Genomic DNA, 18,178 nt, shown 5'->3' with positions numbered 1-18,178 from the left:
CCTAATAAACAAACAAATACTTCTACTGCTACGACAGCAACTATTACTAGTTCACATTTACTACAATGATTACTAAAGTACTCTTTATAAATATTATTACTTTAATAATATTAATTTGGAAGAAAATGGACTGTGACATACATTCTTTATTGCTTATTCTTTTGAGTTTTTTCAAAATATCAACAACAAGCTCTCCTTTAATGGAAATGCAATGTCTGAAATAAAAAATAGAAATATTTACTTCTTAAAAGTATGTGTGACACAGTTATGGCTAAACTTTTATTTAGTATTTAGCAAAATCAGCCTCACAACATCACAGCTCCACCACAGCACTACTGCTGCAACTACTAACATTTCTACAACTACTACTATTGCTGCTACTACAACTTTTAATAATAATTACAATAATAATAATAATAGTATAATAATAGTTATTATTAATATTATTATTATTTTCTAAAATTAGTCGAACATAATTCCGCTTTTGTGCGTTTTTAGTAGTAATGAGCAGTCATTATTTCCGATAATAACAGATCTTCTAATAATGACACCATAAACAACGTGAGGCGTATGATTTGTAGATCAGGGGTTGTGCTCACTGCGACTGCGCAGACGGATGTTTTTTTATTCCTAACGTTCAATAAAGTTGCTTCAAAGCGGAAGTACTTTATCCAAAATGGCGACGTTCATGTGGCCGTAAAACAACGTGTTTGTACATGGTGGTGGAAAATAATCTTATATTTTGTAACTGAGAGTGCAGTGAGAGACAGCAGAACGGTGAGGATCTCTGCGCTTATATCTTTTTATTGTATAAACTTATGGATATAGCCTGAATTAACACGAGCACTTAGTCGGATGATCAGGAGTCGTGCAGTGTTAGCATGCTGTTCATAAACATGTTCTACTAAGTTCCTTTGGACTGATTAAAAAGCTACTAAAACCAAGAATTGTTAATCATTATTGTTTTAAGATTTTGAAGTGCTGGTTTTAAAGTAATATTTCTGTTACTGGTCATTTGAATTGAAACTTTATACTCACTGATCACTTTAATCTACGATTACCATACAGTTGAACCTTTTGGTTATACGATTATTGACTGTACATCTGTACACTATATCACACCCCCATTTATCAGAACCCCAACTGACCAGATGTTATTAGGGTGGTGGACTATTTTCAGCTCTGCAGTGCAACCTACACGATAATGACATGGTCGTGTCTGTTGTAATGGTATGAGTGTATTTAGTACAGCAGTGTTGTTAGGTTTTTAACACCTTCGTTTCAATGCTGGGATAAGAATAGTGCTTCAGCCAAAAATACAAAGCCAAGAATGTACTGTGATCAGAAAGTGTCCACTGATAAAAGACTAGAGGACGCTTAACAAACTGTGTGCAAGAAAGAAAATGACTCTGGACTTTAACTGTCCACCTACAAGAAGTCCTAAAAGGGTATATGTTCCTAATGTAGAGGTGAGTAACACTGCTACATCTGATACACTCATACCAGAACAACACACACCAACATCTCAACACTATGTTAGTGTCTTTGGTAGTGCTGAGAATGGTCCACCACTAAATGAACTTTGTGTCGTTGTGATTATAATTTATCATTGCTGGTGGCTTCTCTGTGGCTCACTTTGACTGCCATATTTATTTGCTGCAGACAGGCTTGTATTTTGCAGTTTGATTTGGTTTGGTTGAGCCACCTGGTCACTTAAAATGCAATTTGTTTAAAACAAAAAGCATTAGGTTATTAGGATTATTACTTTCTATTATATTAAGAAATACTTTGCTTGTATTGTGAACACTGCTCATCAATACAATAAAACCTGTGGGTCAGGGGTGGGGTTATATTTTATTTTTTATTTTGGCCCTTTATCTCCCAATGTAGTCAATTTCATATCCCGATTGTAAACCTGCTACCGTTTGAACAGCCCCCAATCTGAAGAAGGAGAGCCAGCAGATCAACACATGCTCTCTGTATAATGAGTCCAGTTTGTGTTAGGTTCACACATGGAGCAGTATCATGTCCAGAGAGCCATGCTAAGCTTTGTGACTCCAGACTCCCACACACACAGGCACCCGGACCAGTCCTGGAGATCACATATCATCTGGGCAAATTAGCTGATTCATGAAAATGGAAAATCCCTAACTGTGAAATTAATGAATGAAATAAATAAATAAAAATCACAGTCTAGGGGGCTGAATAAGTCCTGAGGGGTCAGATTAGCTAGACACTTCTAATCAAACCAAATATAAGTTTGCCAGTTAAAAATTTTTTTATAGGGCTGATACAAGAGCGACCTACTGAAAAAAACAAAGTGAAAGTGTTTATTGATTCTCCAAACAGTTGGTAGTAATTTATCTTTAATAACCAGTAGTTATTATTAAAGGAAGATCAAAAGAGCATTTTAACAGCAGGGTGTATCCTACAGGATTTGTCACAAATTAAGAACACATTTAAAAAAGAAACACATCCTAGGACACTGAGTAGTAGTAATAATAATTTATTATTATTAATAAATATTTAAAGGGCAAAGCTTCCTCTCTTTGATCAGATCGAGGGCTGTGCAAGCGGCAGCGGATTCACGATCGGGAATGGGAAATGAGTAGTTAAGAAGATAGTTTGGCTACATTTTGCTGTAATTTTTTTTTTCTTAATTTTTCCCTCTTTAATTTATGTCACTGTTATGCATTAAATCAAACATTTATATATTCACAGATATCCCATATTGGAGAGATGGCTTCTTTTAAACCCACAAAAATCCAGACGTATCCAAAACTAGGAGAGAGAGTGACTGAGGATACACTTTACTGGAAAAACTACAAGGTATTAAACACCAACAATCTTTTAAATGTTAAGCTGTAATAAACATTCAGAATTAAATATTTATTTTTTGTCTTTTTTAGGCTCCAGTGCAGATAAAAGAGTTTGGTGCTGTCACAAAAATTGAGTTTTCTCCTCAGTCGCCTTACAATTATGTTGTAACAGCTTCCACTAGGGTATGTTGATCTTTTTTCTTTAGTAATAGTTGATAAAGTATTTTTTCTTATTACTAAATCCTAAATGGCTTTCTCTTTTTTGTGCACTCTTTTTTGCTAATTTGATTTTTTTTTTTTTTTCAAATTAGCAAAACTCTAGTCACAGATTTGGCTTCATTAGCATGAATAAGTATTATTTATTAATAATACTTATTCATGCTAATGAAGCCAAATCTGTGACTTTTTTTTTTCAAATGAGCAAAACTCTAAGTTTTCAGTTCGTAAATATAATTTAGTTTTAATTCTGGAATTTCTGTGAATGAATAATTAATTTTCATTTTTTTATTTCATGTATATTTTAATAATTGAGGTCTTATTTTTTTCAGTTGCAGATTTAGTTTTGTAAAAGGAAGCATAAGGCTAGCACTAATTAGTTCTTCATGGGCAAAAGTACTGGGACACACCTCTTAATCAGTGAATGAAGGTGTTTCATTGGCTATGTTTACACTTAAAGATTTTCTCAAATCTGATATTTACTTATGTACTACAAGTAATCTGATCCAAAATTATGTGCATGTGTGGAGTACCACTCATGCTGGATTCCATTCCACAGGGTCCCTACGTAGAGCCTTTGTATTCCCTTTACAGTCAGGTCAACTAAGGGGACTTCATTTGTCTAAATCCCAGATTTGGCTCCATAATTACATTGCATTTTATAAGTAGTGTCCTACATTGTTCAAAAACGATTTTAAAACAGTGTACTCTGCTGTGTGGATGATCTCATGAACACCACAACCTCAGTGAAGTATGTAAAACATGGGAGCATTAGGGTATTGGGTGAGAACATGATTGGACTGAAGTACCAGGATATGTTTAGAGGAGAATTTGGTTATTGGCCAGTGAACTAAATCTGGATGTTTTAATAAGACCATGGCCCTAAACATGTAGCCAAATTAACTTTAGACTGTTTTCAAGAAAAGATGCTGGTAAAGGTGCTTGCATGAATCCTGATCTGAATCCTACTCATCATTTAAAGAGAAAGTCCTTGTAACAGGGGAAATTAACATGTTTGCCAAGAGTATTAGATTTATTACTGTGTGAAGACAGTCTTTTTCCCCTGTTCATTTAAAAAATACATTAATCTTTGTGTAAAATTAGATGTCCATCAAGCTCATGGCCAATGCTCAAAGCTTCTCTCTATATTGTGTTCTTAATTCTATTACTTTTCAGTTGCCTGCTTTATCATAACATATTAAGGGAGAGATGGCGTTGTGGTCATAAAATTATGGAAATGTCATAAAGGTGTTATGGAGTGCATTTAATAAAAATGTGGGGACCTTGTCATTCAGCCATTAAAAAAAAAACTGCATCCCATACCAGTTTTGGCATTTCATTGGTGAAGAATTACCTACCAGCTGGAAATATGTAGCAGCTGTGTATTTACCGAATCACTCAGATTTTCCGGTAGTTTCAGATTCTTTTAACATGTTTCAACAGGGTTTTCTTAAAAAATTTTATTTGCTAATGACTGGCTTTTGATCGCATGAGCTTTATCAAAAATAGCAGTGTTTTTTCTTCTATCACATCAGAGAAGGTTGCTATGAATAACACATTTCCCCATGTACTTCATATCAGATTCAGGTATACGGACCACATTCACAAGAACCTCTGCGGAGTTACACTCGCTTCCGGGACACGGCGTATGGCGGGAGCTTCCGGGGAGATGGAAAGCTGCTGGTGGCAGGAAGTGAAGAAGGGCTCATTCGTCTGTTTGACATCGGTGGCCGTGTAGCTCTCCGGCAGTTCACCGGACACTCGAAGTAAGAATTGTAGAATATTAGCAAGGACAATCACAGATAAACGGGCATTAATGCTCTCAATGCAAAAGACGATTAAAAACCCACCTCTTTAATAAACAATTGGGCTGAGAACTAACGTACTTACTAACGCTCTTATTTCCTTAAAAAAAAAACTGTTCTAACAGGGTTTCAGCAGATTTGTGTTCTTGGACTGCTGTCTACTTAAACTAGAGTAGGAAATGTTTACTGTGGAAGCACTTCAGTCAAGTTAATGTAAATGCTAGATTTTCTTAATGTTAGTGTTGTTAGTGCAATTGCTGTGGTGCTCAAAGTTAGTTGACCTTTTCAAAGCGCAATATGCACCCAGCCTCACAGTAATCAAATCGCAAAACCACTTATGTGGTAGCCTAGTGGGTAGAGCATTGGGCTGTCAATGGAGAGGTTGAGAGTTCGAATCCGAGCTCTGACATGCAGCCACTGTTTGGTCCTTGAGCAAGGCCCTTAACCCTCTCAGCTCCAGGGGTGCCGTGCAATGGCTGATCCTGCGCTCTGACCCCAGCTTTCAAACAAGCTGAGAAATGCGAAAACATCTGTATATGTGTATATGACAAATAAAGGTATTTTTCAAAAGTTCATTAGTGAGGAGGGTTCAAGTACAGACTCTTGAGTTGTTGTTTTGTTTGTTTCTCAGGGCTGTGCATGTGACGTCATTCCTGTCAGATGGCTATCGTGTTGTATCAGGCTCTGATGACCTGTCGTGTCGTGTATGGGACGTTGCCAGTGGCACACAGAATAGCTCTTACACTGAACACACCGACTACATCAGAGCTCTGACGGCCAGCCGACTCAACCCAGACCTGTTCGTCACTGGTACTGTTTATTATGCGCACATATTTCATTTAGCTTGTTTTAGCATTTTGTGTGCTCTGTGAAGCTAACGTTGTCCTCTCTGACAGGCTCATACGACCATACAGTGAACGTGTTTGATGTGCGGTTAGGTGGCAGCGTGATGACCCTGCAGCATGGCCATCCTGTAGAATGTGTGCTGTTTTATCCCTCAGAAGCCCTGCTGGTGTCCACAGGTAATAATTACAATGTTATTGACCAGTAACCAGGTTGAAACCAGTGTAGAAGTTTAAGCTACATAAGTAGAAGCTTGTTGGGCATCCCATTCCAAATCACTGGGCAGTAATATGAAGTTATTATTTGTAGCTGTGTCTGTTACAGCCTCCACTTGGCTGAGTCAATCAGCAAATCATTCAATCATTTGGCACGGGCGTTAAGGTGGCACAGCGTTCACCTACATGAACAATGATTGGCTGTTGTTTAGAGAGGGTGCCAGAGGGAATTCCTCATAACTGATGATATTACGACCTCTGCTGGCTGATTGATGGCGCCGAGGGTCAATGCCTTGATCAGGGTGCTGTTCTCTCCATACACAAAGCTGATCCACATATGAAAGGAATGCAATCGTGTAATTTGATATGACTAAATTGGGAACAAGCATGGTTGTTGGTTGGGACATATTTATGGTTATGGCCAGTTCCTTCATTTAACGCCAAACTTATTAATTCCTCAGTCATGCTGGAACAGTTATACAAGTTAAAAAAAACAATGATTTAAGCCATACAGTGTGTTTTCTTACTGCAGACATGCACACAGTTCTTACTTGATATCAGATTGTCATAATAACTTTGCATGGAAATTACGCAACAAGCTGTACATGTCAGGTTTGTGTACAGGGCTGCCATGGTATCTCAAAACCACAAGCCTAATAGGGAAAAATGTTGTCTTTTTGGCTTTCTCGCTCTTAATGGTTTTGGTGCAAATCCGTCAGCTCAGCGACTTTCCAGTCTCGTCAGATTGCTGATGTTTCATTTCTGTGTTAGATAAAAGATTTTTGGGGAAACTTCAGAGTTTGGTAAGAGTTTGCAGAGTAACTGAACAGTGTGGTGAAAAAGTATTTGCCTTCTCATACAGAACAGGATAAAAAAGGTTATGTGTCACCTATATCAACTGCAACCAATACCTCAGATAACTGGAGATCAGCTTCGTGGTCTAAATGTTGGCTGAAATTCAGTTGCATTTAAGGTTTTTCAGGCATGAACTGCCCGAAGCCCCACCATTTTAATTGATCTTAATTGTGAATAAACCTTAATTTTGATTGTTGAGCCCTTTAGAAGTGCTCCTGCTCTTGTGCTTTGCATCACAGACTGATGACTGGTCCTTCCTCCTAAGAATTTTCTTGTTAGGAGAACAGAATATATGGTTCTCTCAGTAAAGCATCCCCACATCATCACACCACCACCCTGTTTGACTGTCTGTCATGTCTTATTTTTGAAGCAAATGCTGTTAGATTCACACCTATTATAACTGGACCTTTTTCAGTGGCACTGTTTTAAGAAATAAGGCCACCTCATACCTTTAGTACAGCTTTTTTGAAATGCTCTTGGGGACCTGATTGGTTTGTGGTTAACTGTAGCAGCATACTCCAGTCCACTTCAAGATTTAAAAGAGTATGGAAATCTACCCCACAGTCTGAATCTTATGAAAAGATTAGATTATAGTAACTGTCATATTTGTTGGCTTTCATACCTCCATGTAAAACAATGATTAGACCTATTAGATCTCATTCGGTATTTCACTGTACATAATAGTTCAAAGCAGACATTGTAGTTTGACGGCATCCTTTGGCTTTCCGAATCAGAAATCTGTCAATTTATATACTTTTTTTATTTGTCTAGGAGTCCAAATTTCACGCCCATTACACCAGTTTAATTTTGTTGTTATTTCTATTGCTGAACAATTTGGTTTCTGTAAACAAAAGTTCAATTCATCATACCAATATGCACTTTTGAATTTGAGCTCAAAATAGCCTGTGGAATTTGTGGACAGTGGGTTATATGGATTTAAGCCTGACCCACGCTTGCTTCATAAAATACTAGGCATAGTGCAGTCCTAACTTGTATTTGTGAATGCAGCAACAACCGCTACTACAAACACAGTTTGTTAAAGGACTCCTTGGACCATGCTGTGACACATTCCTGCTATTATTGCACAGATTCCTTCACATTGTCTACAGTCTTTTAATAATATCATGCACTGTAGATGGGGAAATATGTAAGATCCCTAATATTGCATGTTGAAAAACATTGCTTGGTTGTTTTCTGATTAAAATAATTTATTAAATAAATTAATGAATGATTTTTTTGGTGAGCCTCAACCCACACTTGCTTTATAAAACACTAGGTTGGTCCTGGATATTCATTTTATACCCAGGCTAGATTGCATTTGATTTGTATATGTTTACCTGGATTTAGTTCACCTTGTTTTAAGTCTTAAACTTCCCCATCCCATCTTAAAGGTTCTCTTTTATTTTTTTTTTTTTTTTTTTTTTTTATCACTGAACTTTTGGGGCGTTAGTAGCCACTCTGAAAGTGCCGTTTTCCTGTTAGTCAGCTCAAATGCATGATGCTTGTTCCTTTTTACTGATGCTGTTTGACCTAGTTTGATGTAATTTATCATGACTTAAAAACGTTCCTCTTGTAACCTTAAATCTATTTTTAATGATGCTTCAGTGGATTTTGCAGCCACTATTTGGCTTTAAAATTTCACATATCCATGCTGTAATTGCTTTTAATAGCTAATTTGATCTCGAACTGTTTCCTATTAGTCTATTAAGAGATTTTGTCGCTTTGTCCTTATCAACTCTATAATCTACTCAACTCTTTGATTTGTGCTTGTAACAGGAGGCCGGTATGTGAAGATTTGGGACATGCTGAAAGGAGGCCAGCAACTCGTATCTCTAAAGAATCACCACAAAACAGTAACATGTGCGTGTCTGAGCAGCACTGACAACCGACTGCTCACAGGCTCATTGGACAGGTATGTATACAAGACCTCTACCGAGTTATTTGAAACATAAAGCAGTCTGAATAATGCTGAATTATAAACTCAGTTATACCTGTAAGACACAGATACAATATTTTATGTTCCACTTTAATGGCCAAAACTATGTGGACTCAAATTTTGGAGTTGTCTTTGGGAATTTTGTGCTCATTCAGTCAAAAGCATTTGGGAGATCAAGCACTGATGTTACACAAGTAAACCTTACTCCCAGTCAGCACTCCTATTCATCCTAAAGTGTATATACATCTACAGTTTGTGCCACAAAGTTGGAAAAGGATCTTGTATAACAGATATCATACACCTAGTGATGGGTGTGGTAAAGACACCTGACCTCCATCCTTAGAAGTAGTGTCCACATACTTTTGGCCATTTAGTCTATTTAGACTTGCTGCAAGTTCCAAAAAAGATAGAACAGCATCACATTTACTCTTTGTTTTCCAGTGAACATTTAATAATCATTCTGTACTAAAGGGACCATAGGTTTAATAGGAGACAATCTAGCACCAGCACTTTGATTATACAGCTACATAGCTGTAACACATGCAGAATGTGACTTATTGTTGTCATGTTGAAAGCAATGGACAATGCTATAACAGTCACCATTTAAAAGCAGCATGTGTCATTCCAAAATGTGTAAATATTTTTGAGCAGAATTAACAGTTTAAAGAGTATGGTTTCTGTAAACAAAAGCTTGATTCTTCATACCATAATGCACATTTGAGTTTTTGCCTAAAATTGCTTGTGGAATTTCTGGACAGTAATTTAAATGAATTCAGTCGTGTATGGTACAATCTTAATCTGTATTTGTAAATGCAGCAACAACCACTTTGCCAGTTCAAGCCCCACCACTGCCAGGTTGTCAGTGTTGGGCCCTTGAGCAAAGCCCTTAACCCTCAATTGCTTAGATTGTATATTGTCACAACTGTAAGTCGCTTTGCTAAATGCTGAAAATGTAACTCTTTTATACCCAGGCATGATTGCATCACCTGTCTAGGATGGATTTTTTAATTGTATATCTTTATCTGGATTTATTTCACCTTGTTTCTAGTCTTGGCTGCTTCTGTCCCACCTTTTCAAAACATGTTACAGGAATTCATGAGTTTCATACATGCATTTTCTGTTTTACAGGCATGTGAAGGTCTATAATTCCTCCTATAAAGTTGTTCACAGCTTTGACTATGCAACATCTATCCTCAGTCTGGCTGTCTCAGTAAGTAATGCAGTGCAAATACCTAGAAGTAACCTTGCTCAAAACACGTTTTATAAAAATATATAACCCACTTTCTAAGATATGTGTAAAGCTTTATAGACTAGTCATACTAGTCCTGTTTATGAGTACAAAGAAGTCACCTACAGTCACTAATACTCTTTCATAATCATTAGGTGCCATAGCATTAATTATGATTTTGACTTGTAAATTTGTTGGGGGTTTTGGTTTGTTTCATTTTTTTAGCCTGATGATGAGATGCTTGCTGTCGGAATGACTAACAGTGTACTAAGTGTCCGACACAGAAAGCACTCAGAGGACAAACAGGACGTATCTGCCAGAAAAAGACGTGGTCCATCATATCGGGTTTTCGTCAAAGGCAAAAACTACATGCCCAAACAGGTTTGTTTAAAAAAAATAAAACATGCTTAGTGTCCAACTTATTACTGCTGCTTGTTAATGCATTTCTAAATACCCAGGTACCTGTGTTGCAGGTGTACTTAAATGTAAAAAATGTTAAATTACTTTTCATGGTTTAATTCTCAGGATGATTTCTTGGTCAGTAAGGCAGTCAAACAGCATCTGCAGAAACATGATCGACTCCTGAAACGCTTCCAAGTATCTAAAGCACTAGACACAGCACTGCAGGTAAACCCCCACTTAAACACTATGCTATAAAATTAAATAATTTATAAATTGTAATTATTTTCATTTGTCGAGTAAGGGTTCCTAATTATTGATCCTTGGAGTGTTACTTGGCCACAACATTGTGGAAGTTAGGGTATGTCTTAAGACTTATTATTCCAAGTTCACACTACACAACTTGATCTCTTGTAATCGGAAGGTCTTTTAAGTTGTTGTGGTTTTCACACTGCACGATTGATCGGCAATAGGGGGTCACATACTACACGATCTATCACCATGAGGAATTTCAGATGAGTCTGTCTGGTCTCCCCAAACTACTTTTTGTCACGAAAACACATGTGAGAAGTGATGTAGTGTAGCGTAAAAGCAAGTAGGAGAATAAATGAATATGAGTGGAGTGGATTTTGGCTACGCAACCAGCAGGGATTGTCTGTTCTGTAGTGAGAGTTGGACATCAAATAAATATTTTATGCAGTGAATCATTGGTATTATGGTTTGGCGTGGACGTTAAGTCACAAATACTGTAAAGCTTGTGCCCCACACATTTACGTCCCCACAATCACAACCTGATCACAACATCTTTCACACTACACGATTTTGAGTCGGTGACAGATCCAGATATTTAGCATGCTAGATATTTTTCTTAAGTCTGCAAACGCTTGGCGATAAACAGTTCACACATAGCAATTGAGAGCTGATTTCCGAGCCCCGAGTGAACACCGATTAGACTCCTAGCTGTCACATCTAGCGGCGACCAGTCGGCGAGCGGTAATCAGGGCATAAATCATGTAGTGTGAACTAGGCATTAGATGCATGGGGTTACGTGCACACAGCCTGAATGTCTGTGTATTTATTGGCAGAGATCCTTTTCCACCAAATCACTGGCCACCTTGAATCTGGCCACCTGTGTATGTTATGTTTTTTGAAAACAATATTTGTCAGTAGTGGAACATTTTCAATAACAACTGTACAATCAATGTATGTATTTCTAATAAATGTATGTATTCCTTTGTAATAAAGAGACCAGTAAGTTTAAACAGAATTCAGAAATCACAAAAACACTGCTGCACACTACACACACTACAATAACTTTAACATGTTAGTGTCAGTACAGTATTAAGAATAGACCACCACCCTATCAACATTTGATCAGTGGTGGTCCTATAATTCAGGCCCCTACCTAATTTATGGCCGTGAAAATCGCATCACGGACCGTGACATGATTCCTGTGTAATATGCAATGTGCTTTTCAAATTAAGCAGGGCCCTACCTATAAGGGTCTTTTTTTGATTGATAAATGGGATATACAGCGGTGACAGACTTTTTTGGTATAAAAATAAGGCCTGATGGCTCCACCCTTGTTGGAGCAGGTTTGTGATGTAACCGTGCATCCTGCAAGGGTGTGTGCAGTCAGCAGAGGTCACCAAATTGCACAATGGAATTGAGTATGTCCAAATATAGACAATGCAAAGGGTGGGTGAAACTGGACTTCAGATCAAAATAAGTATTTGAATACGATTACGCCGTTAGCTGTATTTCCAGTAAGTAGCCTTCTTAAAAGGTGTTGGGATGAATTGGTCAGCTCAGGGGATTTTGTAACCTTTAAACTGTCAATCTTTTTTGTACCTTTTTCATTTAATCAATTAGGTGGTTTGACGCATGTAAGTGAGAATGTTAAGTGATGTCATTCAGATTCAGAAAGCTGCTTTTAAAGTAAAGATAATAATATCTCTGATGTGTGTGAGTGTAGACGTGGCGACGCTTTCAAAAACCAGAAGTGACGGTGGCTGTGATGATTGAGCTGAACCGCAGAGGAACGCTGAGGAACGCCCTCGCCGGTCGAGACGAACAGAGTTTAACCTTACTGCTCAACTTCCTCCTCAAGTATGTGTCGCCACACTTATTTAATCAAACGTACCACGTTACTGTGTGGAAATGAGACATGTCTACACTTATTCACCATTATTACACTTCACTCTGGGAAAATAATGAAACTGTTTCTGCAGGAACGTCACTGACACGCGGTTCTCCTCCCTGCTGCTGATGGTAGCAGATATAATCATTGGTGAGTGAACTTTACTTATTGGAACCATTAAAAACCTGAGAACAAAAATCTCAGCTGCAACGTTAATCAATAAATAAGGTTCAAAATAATTATTTCCAACAGGCAAATTACTATTAGACGATTAAGACACTGCACATACTAAAACTTTCTACCTGGTTGCAATGCTCCTGCAGACCAGCTACTATTGTCTTCGTATTGCCTGTATTATCTACTGTCGGGGCTGGAAGTACGAGGCCAGCAATACAAATGAAAAGTTTTTAAAATCTTACATTAATTAAAATATTGTTATTGCTATTTTCCTATTTTTGCTGAAATGACCGCATCACTCGAGCTGGCATGGACTTTAAAAGTTAGGCAAATTCTGATGACCCATGTTTTGCCAGCATGAGTTCACAATATTCCAATGGGCACCTTTTGACTAAACTAAAAAGTCATGGCCATGAAGGGATTTCAAGGGAATAAACAAGCAGACTTCACAGCAAAGCACATCGTAACATCCCCGACCCAACAATGCACCTACCCACCATTCAGTTTCAGACCAATTATAAACGCATACACCACACAGCAACCAACAAACTTTACGAGATTCACCCTACCATAAAAACAGCGGCGGCACGGTGGCTAAGTGGGTAGCACTGTCGCCTCACAGCAAGAAGGTCCTGTGTTCGATCTGTTTGATCCCCAGGTGGGGCGGTCCGGGTCATGCTAGTGAGGTGAATTGGAGACACTAAACTGTCCATGACTGTGTTTGATTTAACCTTGTGAACTAATGAACCTTCTGTAATGAGTAACTACTGTTCCTGTCATGAATGTAACCAAAGTGTAAAACATGACATTAAAATCCTAATAAACAAACAAACCATAAAAACAGATAAAGCCCAATACCCCAAAAAACGATGGGAACAACATATATACACAAAATGCTGCAAAGGACACACCAAATTGACTCATATCTACTTGCTAAATAGAGACCAGGCCCCCCCCTTGCCCGTTCTGTGTATCAAGAACATCTATTAAACACATCCTCTATTCATACCAAAAGATCTAAGCAGCATCAGAACAAAATTCTACAATACGAACAGCAACAAGGAAATCTTCACCTCAGTACCCTCCTCAAAAACTGCTTACATTCTTGGAAGCACTTGCACTTAAAAACGCCATATAAGGAAATATGAGGGGAAAAAACATTTAAAACTGTAAACCCTTATTTTTAAACAATCTCTCCAACCACCATACACACAAGTAAAGAAAGCAAATTGTCCCACTTCTTTGATGTTTGAAAACTGTATCTATTAGCTAGCAATGATGATAGCAATAGCAGCTGACATGGCGTTAAGAATTAAACAACAACCTTTTGACTGAACTAAATGCTTGGCTTTCTAAATTCTTGGAACATGAAATACCCCTCACAAACAGTGATTGGAGATGTCCTTGTGCCTAAGTTCCCAGGAGCCATTTTGCTAAGTGGGACTTACATTATCATAGCTGCACCACCATACAACCCACTGAGCAGTAAATTATGATGATCAGTTGTTTTTTATTTGTCCTAATTCACACTTTTTTTAACATTATTTTTCTGTTTTTTTAAACAATCTGAGACAATGAAATGACTAAAATAATGTAGTATCAAATATTCAAAACTAGGATTACAAAGGCTTAAAAGCTGCTGCTGATGTGTCAAACTGGAAGCACCGGTTTTAATATGATGTGTTCTGTGTGTAGATCTGTATCACCAGGTCATTCCTCAGTCTCCTGTGGTGGAACGTCTGATGCAGCGGCTGATGGAGCTGCTGGGTCGTGAAGCGGAGCTTCAGCAAGAGCTGCTACAGGTGCTGGGAATCCTCGACACACTTTTTGCCTCTCTGACCCCAAAGAAGGAGGTAATGGGTCCTGCAGCAGCATCTCCCATCATGCAGGGGCCTCAGCTCCAGGCAGTCTGAGTTGGACCGGGACTCTTTACCTTGTAATGGACTAGAAAGACGGTGCTGAACTTTTACAGACTGAGAGTTGACTGGCACACGAGACTCGAGGTTCAAAGCCAGACACCAGCTATGGGACTTCATATTTGAGATGATTATGAGAGATGATCACTGTTTCAGTGTTTGGTCAGGATTTTACTGACCTTTACTGAGTATTTGCAGATGTTTTGTATGTCCATATAAAAATATCTTCTCAACAGTGTTGCCTTGTCTCTTGTTTACATATTATTCATTTTGCATCGCAGAGATGTGTGAGATGCACATGTGATATGGCCAAAAGATGTGGACACCCCATATTATCAACTGTAGGTGTTTCAGTCAGACCCATTGCAACCACGGAATTTATCACATCAATGAATGAATGAACTGGTAGCAACTGTTTACAGAAGGTCCTTTTTTGATTTAGCATCACTGTGCCCCTGTGCATGAAGCCAAGTTTATTATAGCAAGCCTTCCTAGAAAAGTGGATTCTGATAGAGCTGCCTGGAGGAACCAACTCTATGTTAATGCCCATGGCTTTAGAATGGGTTTTCCAACAAGCTCATGGTCAGGTGTCCACATACTTTTAGCCATCTCATTTATCAAATAAATTTGTTAGTAAGGACACAGCAGTCTATAAGACCATGAGTCTTTTTGAAAACCTAGTGAGCTGTCTTGTTGCCTAGTGCCTACCTAGGCAGAGGATTTTAGTAAGTTATCAACATATAAGGTTATTTAGACATTACTTAGACAGCGATTATAGCGATTACATCACCACAGTTTCACTTACTGATTCAAACCAATGGGCTGAGGCAGCACAACCCGCTAGCATGCCAGCTAACATCTCCCTCCCTGTATTGAAAAGGGTTAAATTGTCAAAAGCCTGAATTTGCAAATAAATGACACTTGTACACTTTAATTCAAAAATGAGAATTTATTATTTACATTTAAAAGAACTCATATTTGTAATTTTTGTGAGAAAAGTTGTGCTGCACTCAATGCTGGGATTGCCTTCACCGCTAAGGAAGCACTGCATGCTCCCTCGTTATTCAGTTGGTGTATTAAAGCTGCATACACAATATTACTCAATCAGAATTACTAATAAGGAAATTAGGGTGGCACAGTGGCTAAGTGGGTAGCACTGTTGCTTCACAGCGAGAAAGTCCTGGGTTCGATCCCCAGGTGGGGTGGTCTGGGTCCTTTCTTTGTCGAGTTTGCATGTTCTCCCTGTGTCTGCGTGGTTTTACTTCGGGTGCTCCGGTTTCCTCCCACAGTCCAAAGACATGCAAGTGAGGTGAATTGGAGATAAAAAATTGTCCATGATTGTGTTCAAAATAACCTTGTGAACTGCGGAACCTTGTGTAATGAGTAACTACCGTTTCCTGTCATGAATGTAGCCAAAAAGTGTAAAACATGACGTTAAAATCCTAATAAACAAACAATAAGGAAATTAAAGGTTATGCTGCAAATTTAAATGCCATTATAGGAGTTTCGGCACCACCATATTAATCAAACTTATAGAAGAACTCATGTTCAGCTTGTCTATATTGCTACATAAGGTGTTTCTCATATTCCTCTTGACAGTAGCCTATTGATTTTCTATGGGATTTTGGTCCGGAGAGTTGGCCAATCAAGCAGTCAGTACACCATTTGGTAGTAGTTTTGGCACTATTGGCAAGTGTCAATTCCTTCTGAAAAAGGAAACCGGCATCTTCATAAAGCTTGTCAGCAGATGAAAGTATGAAGTGCTCTGAACTCTCCTGGTAGACAGCTGTGTTGACTTTGGACTTGGTAAAACACAGTGGAACAACACCAGCACTTAACATAGCACGTTCAAATATCACAACTTGGACAACAACACCACACTGGACTTCAGACACCTTGGATTCTGTGCCTCTTCACTCTTCCTTTAGCCTCTAGGACCATGATTTTGCAGTTCTTTTTTCTCCTTGACCCAGGTAAGATGCTTCTGATGTTGTATCTGGTTCAGGAGTGGCTTGATATTTGAAATGTGGCAGTTATAGTCCCTTTCTTGGAGACATCTTTGTGTGGAGGCTTGTGATGCACCAACACCAGCCTCTGTCCAGTCCTTATGACACTTTTTCAAGTTCTTAAATCGACTTTTTTTGACAAAGCTCTAAATGCTGTGGTCATCCTGTTGCTTGTACATGTTTTCCTACCACATTTCCCCGTTTCAGTCAACTTTCCATTATTGTCCTTTGATACAACACTATGTGAACAGCCAGCCTTTTCAGCAATGACCTTTTGTGGCTTATTATCACTACCGTCTTCTGGACAACTGACAAGAAGTCTTGCCCATGATTATGGCTGCATGTGCTGAACTAGACATCATTTATACTATTTGAATAGCAATTTACTGAAACAGCTAAATAAAATATTCTAATGATTTGAGATTCTGATCATGAGCTGTAAGTCATTCTGATCTGCAGTAAAATGCCTAAAGTGTAATATGCATTACATATGTGACAGTTTTTTGTTTTTTTTCAATTACATTCTAATCAAAATGAACTTTTTCATTAAATTCAAATATTTTATATGCACCTGTACACTGAGAATTCAGAAAGACACATGCTGCCATCAAGGTGACTTCTTTTTTTAGGTAGTCCATTATTATCTCAGCAAGATGATACCAGGCAGCGTTCTGCACAGACTATAACAGCGTAGCTACAAAGACACAGAGTGCATGTGCTTGATTGGCCTGCCGTTCAGATCTGTCTCCTATTCAAATGGTACAGCATCATGAAGCGGACAATCGGACAGTGGCAACTTTGAATTGTTGAGCTGTGAATGGTCAATTCCACTTGCAAAACAGCAACAATTAGTGTCCTCAGTTACCAAATGAATAAAAGGAGTAATTAATAGAAGAGGTGATGTAACACTGGGGTTAATATTCACCTTTCCCAACTTTTTAGGGGTATCTTTTATTTGTACCTTTGTCAGTTAAAAAAATTAATTCTTCTTAATAAAGTGTAGGATCTAATAAATTAACATGTTATAAATAGTAAAAAAAAAAAAAAAACATTATAAAGGGTTTTTTGACTTGCTTTCGATTTCTTTCAAGGCTTGAAAGAGAAGCCACTTCTTCCAAATCAGAGGGGAAATGAAACTGTGCTATATTTGAGAAATGACTGTGCAAGTTACATGTCTGAATTTAACACCATTTACATGTTTGTTAGTTATATACATGGTGTGGATCTGTGGTCCAGACCGAGACTGCGAAACTACTCAAGTGTGATGAAAACTGGTTAATGCTGAAACTAAAAGGAAATAATGTGTTATCTGAAAACTGTGTATACTCTGTAGCATATTAAAACATTGTTTGTCAGAAGCCTGAATAATTTTGAATAAATGACAATATTTTTAAACTAGCTTTAAATTAAAAATTGTGGGATAAATAAATAACATAAAGAAGTCTGATATAAAGTTTTATATGTAAAATTATGTATTGTGTCCTTGTTTTTAACAATTATATGAATTCATTTTCAAACATAATTCATATACCATCAATAAAATTTACACAAACAATGATAAACAGATTTTAAAATTATTTACATTTACATTGACTGGGTAGTGCAAATGTTCCCTTTCACTTT

General features: G+C 37.8%; 1 protein-coding gene across 1 annotated transcript; it reads left to right on the top strand.

The window, feature by feature from the left end:
- Positions 1 to 689: 689 nt before the first annotated feature.
- utp15 (UTP15 small subunit processome component) lies at positions 690 to 14,784 on the top strand. The gene is made up of 13 exons (XM_063004507.1): positions 690 to 777; positions 2,722 to 2,829; positions 2,910 to 3,002; positions 4,617 to 4,801; positions 5,472 to 5,650; positions 5,737 to 5,862; positions 8,530 to 8,665; positions 9,818 to 9,899; positions 10,143 to 10,298; positions 10,443 to 10,544; positions 12,292 to 12,425; positions 12,548 to 12,606; positions 14,329 to 14,784. Exons 2-13 carry the CDS (start codon positions 2,740 to 2,742, stop codon positions 14,544 to 14,546), a joined length of 1,560 nt encoding a protein of 519 aa, XP_062860577.1. The 5' UTR covers positions 690 to 777; positions 2,722 to 2,739; the 3' UTR covers positions 14,547 to 14,784.
- Positions 14,785 to 18,178: the final 3,394 nt, after the last annotated feature.

This window comes from Trichomycterus rosablanca, chromosome 11 (assembly GCF_030014385.1).
Source record: "Trichomycterus rosablanca isolate fTriRos1 chromosome 11, fTriRos1.hap1, whole genome shotgun sequence".
In the NCBI taxonomy this organism is placed as follows: domain Eukaryota; kingdom Metazoa; phylum Chordata; class Actinopteri; order Siluriformes; family Trichomycteridae; genus Trichomycterus; species Trichomycterus rosablanca.
This window is presented reverse-complemented; position numbering and strand designations above follow the sequence as displayed.

Bases quoted from the DNA above. Each gene is read 5' to 3' on its own strand.
- utp15 (XM_063004507.1), top strand. From the start codon at position 2,740: ATGGCTTCTTTTAAACCCACAAAAATCCAGACGTATCCAAAACTAGGA. The intron at 5,651-5,736 runs GTACTGTTTATT...CCTCTCTGACAG, and splicing joins CCCAGACCTGTTCGTCACTG to GCTCATACGACCATACAGTG. The intron at 12,607-14,328 runs GTGAGTGAACTT...TTCTGTGTGTAG, and splicing joins GGTAGCAGATATAATCATTG to ATCTGTATCACCAGGTCATT.